At 35.0% G+C, this 14,587-nt stretch overlaps 1 protein-coding gene across 3 annotated transcripts in view; it reads right to left on the bottom strand.

Moving 5' to 3' along the window:
• The window catches only part of LOC102691477 (kinase non-catalytic C-lobe domain-containing protein 1), a 38,723-nt gene that overhangs the window by 10,694 nt on the left and 13,442 nt on the right, over positions 1-14,587 (bottom strand). For 2 of the 3 annotated variants that reach the window (XM_015347069.2, XM_069188972.1), the window contains exons 4-17: positions 11,782-11,928; positions 9,547-9,664; positions 7,472-8,337; positions 6,940-7,054; positions 6,380-6,451; positions 6,163-6,224; positions 5,920-6,078; positions 5,360-5,437; positions 4,744-4,834; positions 4,395-4,551; positions 2,655-3,544; positions 2,061-2,205; positions 375-640; positions 77-142 (exon numbers count right to left, since the gene is read on the bottom strand). In XM_015347069.2, the coding sequence (XP_015202555.2) occupies positions 77-142; positions 375-640; positions 2,061-2,205; positions 2,655-3,544; positions 4,395-4,551; positions 4,744-4,834; positions 5,360-5,437; positions 5,920-6,078; positions 6,163-6,224; positions 6,380-6,451; positions 6,940-7,054; positions 7,472-8,337; positions 9,547-9,664; positions 11,782-11,928 (3,232 nt within the window). The remainder of the gene's footprint in view (positions 1-76; positions 143-374; positions 641-2,060; positions 2,206-2,654; positions 3,545-4,394; positions 4,552-4,743; positions 4,835-5,359; positions 5,438-5,919; positions 6,079-6,162; positions 6,225-6,379; positions 6,452-6,939; positions 7,055-7,471; positions 8,338-9,546; positions 9,665-11,781; positions 11,929-14,587) is intronic. The other variant, XM_015347070.2, reaches the window with a different exon arrangement.

Here is a 14,587-nt window from a genome sequence, read left to right on the forward strand (position 1 = left end):
ATTTAACATTTTTAAAGATACCCTCAATAATATTAAGCAATTTGACAAATGAAATGGAAACAGCATATAATTTTACCTTCAGTGTTATTCCGTAATGGTTTTTGTGCTTTTGAATTTATAGCAGCACATTCTTCATTGCTTACTGTAAAGATCACAAAATAATGCAAAACATGTGAAACTGTCATAGAGAGTGTAGTTTCGATTCTTGCACACTTTGTGAATTAATAAATGTCACTGCAGCATGCTACTGATTTTATATTTTATATTTACAGATATAGAAATGAAGTATAATTTAATCAGGCTAAATAAATAAACCATGACCATGAAATAAACAAAAAAAAACTAGTAGAAAAAATGACGTCAGTGTTTTCTACCTGGACTGACATTGTCCCCAGAATCTTTTCCTTCTTCTGTATTCTTTTTATGTAAACATGCATTTCCTGTTACGGGTAGAGGTTGTGAGTTTGTGGGCATCACTTTCAGCTTCTGACATCTGTTTCCGTGCAAATCAGGAGGACTGCACTGACAAGCATCTCTAGCCTTTCTTTGCTTTCTGCCCAGAGGTGAAACTGCCCTTTTCTTTACCTTTGATGCTAGCTGGGCAGTATTGTCTAGGCTTGACAATGCCTTTGAAGAGGACCTGAAACACAGCAAACATTTGAAAAAAGAAACACATTAAATCATTAATGGACAGAATTTTAATTTAATTCTACAGAACTAAACTGAGTTCTTGATAATGCAAAGACAGAAAACAGTTATCAGTTAACAAGTAATAGAAAATTAAATATGCAAATTAAAAAATAAAATTGAAAATCTTTTTCTAGAGAACATTTCTTGTTAAGAAACTGTAAATTTGAAATTAGATGGTAACCCTCAACAGAAAAAGTGGACTAAAAATGAATCGATGTTGATATACTGTACTTTACATACTGACCGAGAGGCTACCAAGTACAATATTCATTTGATGTATTTTAATGCCTCTCAGTATATATCTAATGGTAGCAAAGTGTCAGAACTGTGGTTTATAAAACTAAGCAAATGCCTTAATTGTGTTCAGCATCTACATAGTTAAGCATTATTAACATAAAACTCTTACCTTTACACTGACACTCCTACACAGGTAAGTTGTAGTTTTAAAAAAAAGCTGTGAATAAAATTTTCATACTGAACTGTCTTTTCTCTGTGGTAGGTATTTGTCAACAAGAAAAAAAGATCACATAAATTAAAAGGGCTCATAAAAGTCCCTGTAAATCATGAACAAACTGACTCATCAAGACAAATACAAGCAGCTGTTACCATAGGGATCAATGGTACAAAAGATGCAGTGAAGCAAATGGCACTTGTTCTTAAAATTATGCTTCTGTGCCCACTGATTATAAGCCTCTTAAGTTTCTAAAGTGGCTATTGTTGAAGAATTTAATGAAAAGAAATTAAAATGCTAACCACATGTACTGCCTTTTCCAGATTCTCTTTTTTCAGAAGATGGAGCATACTTTGTCTTCATTAGTTTGTCATCAAATATGAATATATCAGTGTTTTCATTTTACAGAGATTCAGGTACCACAGTGACAAGATATCTAAGATATCTATATACCTCAAAGGCAAGTGAATCTTATTGCATTAGTCCTTCATTAGTTATTTTTCTGAAAAGCATGTTCAAGCTTTAGATTCTTGGTCAATTGCAAAATCTACATTGCTAAATTACCAAAAGGGCTAGACAGGCAGAATGGCTTCTTGTTTGTAACCTTTCTTATTTTTATATTGAAGTACAGGTTGAAAAAATAACCAGTTATTACCAAGCTGGCTCGGTATTAATTTCCATGCTCTCCATTGTAGGATGAATATAAAATTCAATGTTTACCAATGTAATTTGGTAACCTTGAAAAACCAAAGGTTATCGTGAATTATAATTTTATTTATTATTCATGAATACTTATTATGAATTCATTTTAATAATTGAATGTTTAATTTAAAATACTTGTTTTTCAATTACAAAAGAACAGAACAATTTTTAGGCCATGTAAATACAGTAATTGCTTATAATAAGATGAGATACTTACAGAATGATTTGACCATGTTTTCTGTTAACCACTTTATAAAGTTCGTCTAATAATTGTTTGTCCCAGTACAGGTCACAGAATTTTTCAGATATTGCACTACAAAAAGTCCCATGCTGGAGGTCCTTTAATGATAAGATATACTCCCCTTTTAAAATACAGAAAATACTAATTAACAAATTTAAATGTTAATGGCATAATGCCTTCATTAAAAAGGCTACTCCTAAGTAGAGAAAAACAGCATAATTCTGAAAAATAATTTTAACGAACATCAAAGATAATGCTGATAGTGCAAGCTTTTTTATTGCCTTTTCAACAACGAGACTCTGCAAGAGAATCAAAACCAACACATTTAAAAATGTATAAACTTTAAAGCATAAACACTTCTTACAAAAATAAAAATAATGTATTTCATCCTTTTAAAATAAAAACACGTAAAAAAGCTTGCTCACTATCTAAATGCTTGAGACAGGATTATGTAGGCCTGTTTTTCTTTCTTCTTGCATGTGTACATGTATGGCAATCTTATCAAGACTCCTTCCTTTATAGCGATTTTTTATATTATATGTTTTTTTGTTCCAGATGATAAATCATTACCCATTGCAAGGTCTTCCACTCCATTTTCTAGATAGCCATCGAATGCAAACTCCTCTTTGATAAGATGAACCACTTTCTGTAGACCTGAATTAATTTGGTGTGAACATGATGAGGGCGGAGGTTGTTTTGTAGCTTGATCTTCAGACGAACATCCTGTGGAACAAGCCATTTCTACTGTCTCAATGTCTTCAGTACCACCAGGTTTTATTTGCATATTCCCTCTGCTTTTTGCTGGAGAAACAAGAGGAGCTAAAGCCATGCGATCAACAACTTCAACCACATTATGTCTGTCTACTTGTTTCTCAATGTCATATGTAGAGCAGCTCATTTCAGCATCAGATGCATTATCAACAGTGCTCTTATTACTGACAGGCATCTCCAGTTTTTCATCTGGCTTGCTTCCTCTGGAGCCAGAGGGCAGTTTTTGGCATGAACTAGATAGTGGAGCTATGTTAAACTCCAGTCCTGGAATCGGTTCTGTAACAGCTATCTGTACAGGTAATAAAGTTAGAAGTCCAGTTTTCGGATCCTGTCTCAGAAGAAAATTATTAAAATTATTGCCAACAGAATTTTCAGGTAATGCTGAAGCAGCTGCATAGTCTGAAAATGATTCGGAATTTGTGTTACTCCTTTTCTCCTGATTTGTGGAGTCTGAAGAAATAGAAGATGGGGAATTTATTAGCGTTTTTCCACTGGAAGGTGTAGAAGAAAAGTCATTGTCTGGTATAGGGCTCTTTTGAACTCCCTCATGACATAAAGGTTCATTGACATCCTCCTCCTCCTCATTTTCAATATCTTTCAAAAGGACCTCTCCATTCTCCTGCTGAATTTCTTGATTTTTAGCTTTAACATGCTGTTTTGCACTGAAGGTTTTACATTCATTTTGAAACCTACAAATGCACACATGAGAAGAAAAAAAACGTTAAAGTAATTCAGGTATTTAAATAAATGATCTAAAGATATTTTCAATGCAAATAACATTGATTCTGGCATAAGATTTTGTCTTTACATTTTTGAGGTAAAACTCAAGAATATCAATTTTAGTAAATGGAATGAAAAAAGCCTTTAAGTGCATCTGTTGTATAACTATTAAGGACTGAAATGTTTCCAGAGCACCTCTTTAAACTGTCTGCTTTCATCCTGCTCTTAGTTTGTCCTCTTTAAAGGCAAAGTGATTCTTCCAAGCCCAGGCAAATGCTCTGAACCTATCACTATTTAAAAATGCCTAACCTAGTCCTGAAGATACACATGTCATTTTACTTATTTCCTCCAATGTTGAACACTCGGATATACAGTTATATGCTAAATGTGAGCATAACAGATATGAAAACAAAAACCAGTGCAGCTCAAATGCACCAGCTGAATAATCGCAGGCTTAAATGATATGAAAGCCAGAAACTGCCCTAGCTTGTGAGCATCAGCCAATAGGGAATCATGCTCATCAGCTGGGCTGGTAACAGCCAGAGCCCAAATTCAGGCTTCATCTGATCAAAGTGTTGATTTTCCTCAACTCTTTAACATCTGAAACATGCAAATTGGAAAATCCTATAGACTTTGGATCTCACTGTCCATCACTGCTTTAGAAATCAAAAGTACACAGGAGCATACTGGAACATTTACAATTGTGTCACATCTAAAACTACGAAGACGTGCATATTCATTCAAGAATAGAATAAAACAGCTAATTAAGGCACATGTTCCACTCTGAAAATACTACAGAAATGAAAGGTGTGTCATTACCCTTTAATGTCAGTATTCTGTGACAGGACAATGGGTCTGAAATGTGTTTTCAAAGAAGTGAAGGCAGCAGGCAGATGAGAGTTGCTCACAGAGTACTGACAAGGAACTGGGCCTTGCACAGCTGACAGTTTATTCTCACCAGCAATCGGCACAAATCCTGTGCAATTAAAACAAGAATTTAAGCAATTTAAGACTTTTACAACACATCTCTGGCTCTTTTCTAATATTTTCATTCATAATAACATGGCAGTAAAACTTAAGTAGTTGCAAACGTATGATTTTAGTGAAAGCAATAAAATTAAAATGTTAATGGATCTGATTTACCATTCCCATTTAAAAAAATAATTACCAGTCTTGAAACCTGAAGGATCTTGTTGATATGACAGGATCTTATTATCCACAACATTTTGAGATTCCATTACATCATGCCTGTTAAATAACTATGAGAAAAACAAAAACATCTTAAATCTTTTAGAATTTACTTATGTTATTTTCAAGCAATTCAAATTCTGTTCTGAGCAATAAAATGAAGACCATCATGTACTTCCCTATTTTTACTCAGGGTGGAAGCATAACACTGAAAATGCAAATTTAAAGCTACAATGAATTGTGCTAGCTGACAGGGCCCCAGAGATAATACAGCAAGCTTCCCAAGCTGATATAGTACAAAATCCAGATAATGAACACTGAATAAAGACTCAATAAATACAATTATATAGCTGATATAATTTGCCCATTGACTGTTTGAAATAATAACAAATGTGCTTTAACATTAAAAAAAATAAAATAGAAGCCCTCCTGTCTCACAATAGGATACCATACTACAAATGTTGAAATGATAATTTTGTATTTAAGTGTTAGGAAGTATAATATGACTGATATTTAACCTGCCCACACTGGCAACAGAAATAACAACACATGTAAAAGATGCACATCTGTTTTATAAAAAAAAATCAAAGATGCACCTGGTGAACACTGTTAATCAGGTCAGCCCAAACCTTCTCAGCATTAGTTCCATGCTGAAGGAGATAATCACTGCAACTCTGCAAAATCAGGAACAGAACATTGTATATTAGTAGAAGTATGCTTCACCTAACATGTTTCCCATATACTTTCATAGACTTATAAATGGACGCTTTAAGATAGAGGCACCAAACTACAAAAATCTTACTTGGATGTTTAACATGTTTAAGATCAATCATCTACTAAATTCAAGAATGTCAGTACATTCAACAGACTAAACTTGTGGCAATGCAATTTACACTAAATATCATCTTTTACTATCTTTATTTTTGTAAAAATCAAATGTTTTATAAATGCATCGAAAACAATTCTATCGTACATTTAAAATAAAAACGTAGATTGCCAGACTTTATGTAGATTAGCACTTTAGGAATTCATAAAGACAGGCATTGCTTACAGCATTTATATCTTCTTTCTGGGGACAAGTGAACTATACAGTAAGTGATACTTAGAATGATTACATTAGCCCCTTCAGAAGCTACACAAATAACAAAGCAGGTACCTTTTGTGCCTTGGCAATCGATGGTCTCTCAATTGGAGTCCTTTTTGCCATCTCAAGAAGAAGCCTTTTTAATGTTTTCGGCAACGGCAATTTTTGATTGGGTGAAATGTTAAATTTTGCCGCAGCCCAAAGGACTGCCGCTATCCCATAGACACAAACCTTTAAATGGAACAGAAAGAATATGCCAGAAAAACAAACATTAAAAATTAAGTAACAGGGTACACATTTCTATAATATCCAAACCTTTTCAGTGACAATTCCATGTTGCTGAAATTCGGGTGCTATGTAAAACGTGTCACAGGAGCCTAGAAATAAAGATAGAAAGAAATATTCACATTAAAAAAAATCTCATTAGGTGGCAAAGACCACGTGGGTTATAGTCTCTTAGTTTGAATCGGCCTCCAAACTATATTTCCAGTCATCTTATTTTGAGAAAATAATCAGCGATTGGTCAGAATACCTGTTTTTTTGGGGATTAAGAACAGCACTTCTCCCTCACAACCGACATACACAGAATCCATGCATATATAGGCTGTTGAAAAAAACAAATGTCATATTCTACACATTTCCAACAAGACAACAATGTTTTTATTAATGCCTCATTCTCACATATTGGTCTATTTTTTAACATCAAGAAATGTTAGGCATAAATTCAGAGTGTACAATATAAATTACTGTGTTTTTGAATCTAATTAAATTGTAACTAATGATTAAAATGTAAGACTCCTTAGCATAATAATAATAATAATATTACCCATATTAACATTTTGCATGAACCGATTCATATAAAACTACTTATAATGCTGTTCATGCATCACCTAAATATAAAATTATGTATTCATTTGAATTTTAGTGTTTTAGTAAACAGTTAAAATACATTTAAACTAAATTTAATTCACTCCATTTAAAAGCACAGATCATACAATGCATTAGAGTTTAATAAATTAAAAGAAAGATATGTTAAGGCTTTATATTGTAAAATACTAAAGGAGATGGGCATTTGGATTTTAAAAGGCATACCTGGATAATCTATGTAGGTCTGGAGAGTGGAGAGACAAGTGTGACATAGAGCAAACAGCTCATTAATCGTTAATGGCCTGCCACACCGAGAGAGCAACTCTTTCAGGGATATCCACTGACAATAAAAGAAACACAAGGCTGATTTTACATTGGTTTTCAAGTAACCTTCATACTTAAACAAACTTTTGTGACTTTGCTAAAAATTAAATATAATAAAAACAAACAACAGTCACCACTGACCGTAGTCCTGCATGAAGCCACACCCAGACACCAACACACAAACTGGGGGTTTACTGACCCCACTCTTAACTCGTTCTTAACTCAAAGAAACAAACCAAACGTCACACAGTGACATGCCGGTTCCTACAGAAACTTCTGTTCTTCATTCAATCAGAAAACTATAAACAGGTGGAGCTATTTACTGATCATATTATGTTGGCTGTTTTCAAGGCAGCCACTTGTGGTGGCCTCATGGTCATTGCACTCTGTCACACCACTTAATTGAAAAATTCACATTATATTCAGTACTTACTTCATCCCGAGTTTCTTCATTAAGACAAAACATACTTTTCTTCATGGGATTGTTATTGTTTGCCGCGGTTTCATTAAGAGAGGAAGACTTCAGTATAGCTGGATTATTGTTCAGGTTGCTGCTGCTTACTTTAAACTCAGTATTTTGGAGAGAAGAAATATTTTCATTGGATTCTATAGGGGCCTGGAAATGATGACTTGGTGAAGAACATACATTTTTGTTCCTCGGTGGCAAATGCTCAAAGGATTGAACAGTTTTAATGTGCATGGCATCAATAGCGTTGACAATCTTTGGAATATCAGAATACTGAGATACTGACTTATAATTGTTACTTTTGACTTTAGATATTTTAAATGTTTGATCTTGTGGCAATACTTCAGAAAGGTCTGTCACAGATACAGTTCTGTCAACATGAAAAGGCAGAATAGGATGGCTGGTGGGATTTGAAATGTGATTTGAGTGTGAATGGTTCAGGACAACCATTGTCCTTCCAGGCTTTTCTAGTGTTTGTTTCCTTACTGTAGAATTATTCCTTGAACTTGGTGCAGTTGCTGTTGACTCCAACTGCAGCTCAAAAGTACATTCATCTCGGTTTAAAAGAGTATAACCCTCCTTTTCAGCTCTGTCCTGGGCCAGATCTTTTGCTATAGCCTCTCCTTTGAGTAGAGCTTCATGGACTTCTTTTATATCTTGTGCACATTTATTTCCCTCAGTCATGTCTGCAATTCTGATGCTTAACACATTCATATCAGAGGTCAGATCTTCAGTACTGGAAGATCCGTCTGCTGGATTGCGTTCAAAAACTTGCTGCTTGTGTTCAACTATTGTCTTCCGCTCTATAATGTTCCATGAGTTTTCACTCCCATCTGCGAACAATATGTAAAAGGCATATTTTAGATATGTATATGTGGAACATAATCCATCATTTTAATTTTCTCCATGACTTCTGTCGTATAATTTTCACAAAAAAGGAGAGATAAAGACCAGAGAGCAAGGTCTTTCTCTTTATATTGAGCAAGCACAATATCTTGGTTACTTCGAATTTTTCTGCAGTTATTTTAAAAAAAGCTTTGTTTTCTAAAACTGCCTTACCCACGCTTTCTGACATATACACACTGGGCTAGTGCAACAGCACTCACAGGACAGGGAATCTGCTAAAGATGACTCAATGTGAACAACAAACAAGGTAGAATTTATTTAAAAAATATTTTAAAAAATTTAAGCAAGTTGGTATTCCCTGAAGGACTCAGTGAATCAAAGTGTTATTTCTGAGCATTTAGTTTGTCTTAAGATTTTTTAAAAATTTAATCTCCATGGTTTTTAGACACAGCTATGACATAAAATTGTTTAAGATTTTTAAAGCAATATCAATGCACACTCACAAACAACAAGAGGTAAAAACAGAGGTAATTATGCATCTAATATTTTTCTGAAGTTTTGATTCTTTAACAAGCTATTGAGGCAATATAATGCAAGCTGTCAACGAGAACAATTAAGAACACCCTGTAAACATGTGCTACTGACATTTGTTTTCTGAACTAGTGGATACTTCCTTTGCCTTCATCTATTATTCCATTATATTTTTGGAAACTTAAAATGATAGAATTTTAATGTTTTATATTAAATACTTATATACAACTCCACTGGATAATAAAGATAATGCAAATTTTCAAAAATGATTTTTGAAGTGCATATTTGAATTTTTACACCTTCTTTATTTTTCTCTTCACCCTAATTATCTTATATATTAAACAAAGTATAAGGATAATGGAACCCTTACTATAGCAAACTCTTGATATAACTATAATGAATATAATGATTGTTATTTTTAGTTGCTCTGGCTTTGTCCTCTAATTTGTAAACATTTGGCATCATGGTTATAAAATCCTACCTGGTGCTGCTGTCTTAGAAAACATACAGTAATAGTGAAAAATTCTTGACCAAAGAAATATCTGAAAGTATCTGTATTGAGGCATACTTCCTTGGGAGAGAGAGTAGAACGAACAAATGCAGCAAAGATAAATGGTTGCTAGTTGTGAAACAAGCAAGTACTGTACATGTATGCACTTCATTACCTTGGAAATTTCCGACTGATTCAATTGATAACACTCTTCTTCCTATAGCGGAGAGCTTACGACAAATATTTGCAGAGGACACTTGCATTAGATGGAGTTCCCCAAGTCTAATAATAGCCTGACAAGAAAAAAACAGAATAAGCAGGCAACAGATAAGGTCTAAGAAAACAAATTAAAAAAAGGTGTCAATGTAAATTTCTGGTGTAAGAAAATGAGGCTTTTACGATTACATTTTTTGTTAAAATTAAGGAATATTTGTTAAAGATTAAAAAGCACTTTTAAGTAAATGTTCTATGATTAAAAATAAAGATTGATGGTAGTGCAAATACACACTTCTTTATTTTTTCATGTTGTCATGGGTTATTATTGCCTTTGATTAAAAAAATAAATCATAATGCATATTCTTCTATGAAGCCTGCATTATTTTCTGCAATATTAAGTGAAATAAATAATATGCACAAAATATATCTACAGTGCCTTGCGAAAGTATTCGGCCCCCTTGAACTTTTCAACCTTTTGCCACATTTCAGGCTTCAAACATAAAGATATAAATTTTTTATTTTATGTGAAGAATCACCAACAAGTGGGACACAATTGTGAAGTGGAACGAAATCTATTGGATTTTTGAAACTTTTTTAACTAATAAAAAAATGAAAAGTGGGGCGTGCAAAATTATTCGGCCCCTTTACTTTCAGTGTAGCAAACTCACTTTAGAAGTTCAGCGAGGATCTCTGAATGATCCAATGTTGTCCTAAATGACTGATGGTGATAAATAGAATCCACCTGTGTGTAATCAAGTCTCTGTATAAATGCACCTGCTCTGTGATAGTCTCAAGGTTCTGTTGAAAGCGCAGAGAGCATCATGAAGACCAAGGAACACACCAGGCAGGTCCGTAATACTATTGTGGAGAAGTTTAAAGCCGGATTTGGATACAAAAAGATTTCCCAAGCTTCAAACATCCCAAGGAGCACTGTGCAAGCGATCATCTTGAAATGGAAGGAGTATCAGACCACTGCAAATCTACCAAGACCTGGCCGTCCCTCTAAACTTTCAGCTCAGACAAGGAGAAGACTGATCAGAGATGCAGCCAAGAGGCCCATGATCACTCTGGATGAACTGCAGAGAACTACAGCTGAGGTGGGAGAGTCTGTCCATAGGACAACAATCAGTCTTACACTGCACAAATCTGGCCTTTATGGAAGAGTGGCAAGAAGAAAGCCATTTCTCAAAGATATCCATAAAAAGTCTCGTCTAAAGTTTGCCACAAGCCACCTGGGAGACACCCCAAACATGTGGAAGAAGGTGCTCTGGTCAGATGAAACCAAAATCGAACTTTTTGGCCACAATGCAAAACGATATGTTTGGCGTAAAAGCAACACAGCTCATCACCCTCAACACACCATCCCCACTGTCAAACATGGTGGTGGCAGCATCATGGTTTGGGCCTGCTTTTCTTCAGCAGGGACAGGGAAGATGGTTAAAATTGAGGGGAAGATGGATGCAGCCAAATACAGGACCATTCTGGATGAAAACCTGTTGGAGTCTGCAAAAGACCTGAAACTGGGACGGAGATTTATCTTCCAACAAGACAATGATCCCAAACATACAGCAAAATCTACAAAGGAATGGTTCACAAATAAACGTATCCAGGTGTTTGAATGGCCAAGTCAAAGTCCAGACCTGAATCCAATCGAGAATCTGTGGAAAGAGCTGAAAACTGCTGTTCACAAACGCTCTCCATCCAACCTCACTGAGCTCGAGCTGTTTTGCAAGGAAGAATGGGCAAGAATTTCAGTCTCTCGATGTGCAAAACTGATAGAGACATACCCCAAGCGACTTGCAGCTGTAATCGCAGCAAAAGGTGGCTCTACAAAGTATTAACGCAAGGGGGCCGAATAATTTTGCACGCCCCACTTTTCATTTTTTTATTAGTTAAAAAAGTTTCAAAAATCCAATAGATTTCATTCCACTTCACAATTGTGTCCCACTTGTTGGTGATTCTTCACATAAAATAAAAAATTTATATCTTTATGTTTGAAGCCTGAAATGTGGCAAAAGGTTGAAAAGTTCAAGGGGGCCGAATACTTTCGCAAGGCACTGTATATACTGTAGTATTTTAGTATCTAAAACAAACATCTAAATATGCAGTAATTAAAAACTGGGATCTTAAGGGGTGTTTAAGAAATTCAGGTCTTGATTCGAAACACTTCTGTCATATTTGACCAACTCCTTGCCTCAATATTTGGTCTGTCTTCTGGCCTTTCTTGTTGCATCTCATTCAAAAGGGTTTTCAGGTTGTGGCTCAGCTGAGGCTCCAGCTCGGGCTCGATCACGTACTCGATTGCAGCAGCCAGCGTGGAACCCAGGGAATACACGTGTGCCTGTAAATACCAACATTTATGGACTTTCAGGAATTCAACAGAATCAGAATCAGAATCAGAAGATGGTACCTCAAAAAGAACTGATATTAGAGAGTCTGCATACTTATTTTTCAGTAACGACTGCATTACAAATAAGTTAAATATCCTGCACACGAACTAACAGCACTCAAATCATTCTTCCACATTTAAGTTTCTTCTTGGTTTGATACATTTTAAAGTTGCAACACTTTGAAAATATCACGCCCCACACTCTCCCCTGCAAACGCCATTACATTCTCAAACCCACTGTTTGACGATCTCAGTCCTAACTGAACCCATCACATTCTCACATGCACCAGATTCCACAGATTCTCACTCCTGGACCAATTATCCAACCATGTTCCTCTCCCTTTAGTATTATATTTTCAGTATTCACACCAAACCATGCTCACTATTGAAAAGCCTCCTTTAGAGCTCTCCAGTGTGCGTTTTTGTCTCATTGGATTTCCCGGTTTTTGGACTTAACTTTTCCCTTTTTGATCTCGTCTCTTAGATTTCGGCTTTTGGACTGTCTTCTCAGTTTGTCTCGGCTCTTTCTGGTTATCTGATCTCTAGCTTCTCCTATTGACCTTCCTTCTGGATTACGATTTTGGATTGTTTGCCTCTGCATCCCGCAGAATTCACAGCTATACACAGGATCCTCGGAAAACTACTGTACCTGCCTATTCCCTGACAGAAAATTAAGGCCCATACAACAGAACATGTGGACGCTTCTGATAAACATGTAAGAAGTACCAAGAGAGAAACTTCATTACTCAAAGAGAGGTGGCGGTATGGAAAAAGCTACCTAGCCATAATGGCTGAAGCCTCTTTCAAGAATTGGCTGGATGACATCCTTAGAACAATAAGCTGCTAACTATGAAATGGGCTAAATTACCTCCTCTTCTTAGGTTGCCATCACTGAAAGTGGAAATTAGGATGAGGTTTTGATGTATCAAGGGCTAAGGTAAGTTATTATTTTATTCTGTTTCCTTTTTTCCTCTTAATAAACTCATTCTGTATTGAAAACAACTAGAAGGATAACAGCTTATCAAAAACGCTTATTCAAAAACAATGTAACACACCTGATGTGACATTCATATCTTACATTTTTTCATACAAAAAAATCATTCATATTGACCACGTGGTTTGCCTGTATTTATAATCTTTTACACTATGCATTTATACAAGCAAGAGAACACAAATCCTTAAATAATATAAGTAAATTACAAAATATTTGGTTATAAATGAAGGTCTGGTCTATAAACCAATGCAAGGAAAAAAAATGTGAACATTTTTTTTTAAATCAAGTTTATACTTAAGATTAAATATAAACTAAAAGGCACATTTTGAAAAAAAATGACAAAAAAAGAAACAACAGTTCACCATTATATAAAAAGAAAACAATATATAAAAATAGCTGTGAAATAGCTTGTTTGTTGTTCTATTACCTAAAGTGAATCGATCAGTTTGAATGTTTAATAACTTCACGCAGAAAAGCAGTGCATGTTATTGTTAATTTTCAATGATGGTACTACTGTATGTCTCATTCTCTGTTTTGTGCATAGGTATTGATTATTTCCCAATACACCACTTCTCTATGAAACACCTTTACTGTTCAATTCCCATTCTACGATGATGGATAGTGCATGTGCAAAATTTCAATGACAACATAAAGCACTAATAAAACATAACAGTAAAAGAAGCAGACAGTCCAGGACAGTCAGCAAGCCAAGCAAATCTGATTGCCTATTTTTCCAATCCATACTCAGTTAAGCCTCTAATATCGCCGCTGGCTACAGCATTAGATTACACACGGAACAACTATATTTCTCCTTCAGTAATATCCAGTTAAATTTAAAGGATGCTTTTTTTTCTTTATGAAAAAATATAATTCATCAAGTACCTTAGAGAAATTATATTTATAAAAAAATTATTGCTGTGTGGGTGGTATAGTAGTTAGCATACCTGCCTGACTACTAAAATGTTGACCCGGGTTCAATCTGCGGGCAGATGGCTGCAGTTCTCTGACTAGATGGACTAAAATATTTCCTCATGTTTGTAACCTTTCTTAAATATATGACACATAGATCAATATATCAGTAATATGTTGCTAAAGTTAATGGTAGCTTTGAATCAGCAACAAGGAGTAGGGCTGAAAAAGAAAATCAGCTGATGGTTATTATTTAACATCTGAACCAGTTTTGAGGAATGTCAGGACAAACAACAGCTGATGTTTTCAACAAGTAAAACCATTGGGCCCATCTAGCTCATTTGGTTTTAGTACATTATTGATCTGAGGATATCATCTAGCTGTTTTTTAAAAGCTACCAAAGTACAGTACAGTCTGACACAACATGGCTGGGTAGACACCCACTACCTGAGTGAAGAAGTGCAGAAGTCCATAGGGCTGCATTAGATAACACCTCAGATATCTTTGAAGATTGTGTATACTTGCATCTGGTCCCTTGTAGTCTTCCATATTTGAGATATGAGATTTATTACCTTTGTTTGTTAGACTAGGACATTTAATAGCTGAATGATGACCAAACATGGTGATATGGTGATCACAATTGCACACAATATTCTTAATTAGGTCATATGGTGCTTTGATTAGTTTCATTATAACATCCCTTGATTT

The sequence above is a fragment of the Lepisosteus oculatus genome, chromosome 4 (assembly GCF_040954835.1).
Source record: "Lepisosteus oculatus isolate fLepOcu1 chromosome 4, fLepOcu1.hap2, whole genome shotgun sequence".
NCBI lineage: Eukaryota > Metazoa > Chordata > Actinopteri > Semionotiformes > Lepisosteidae > Lepisosteus > Lepisosteus oculatus.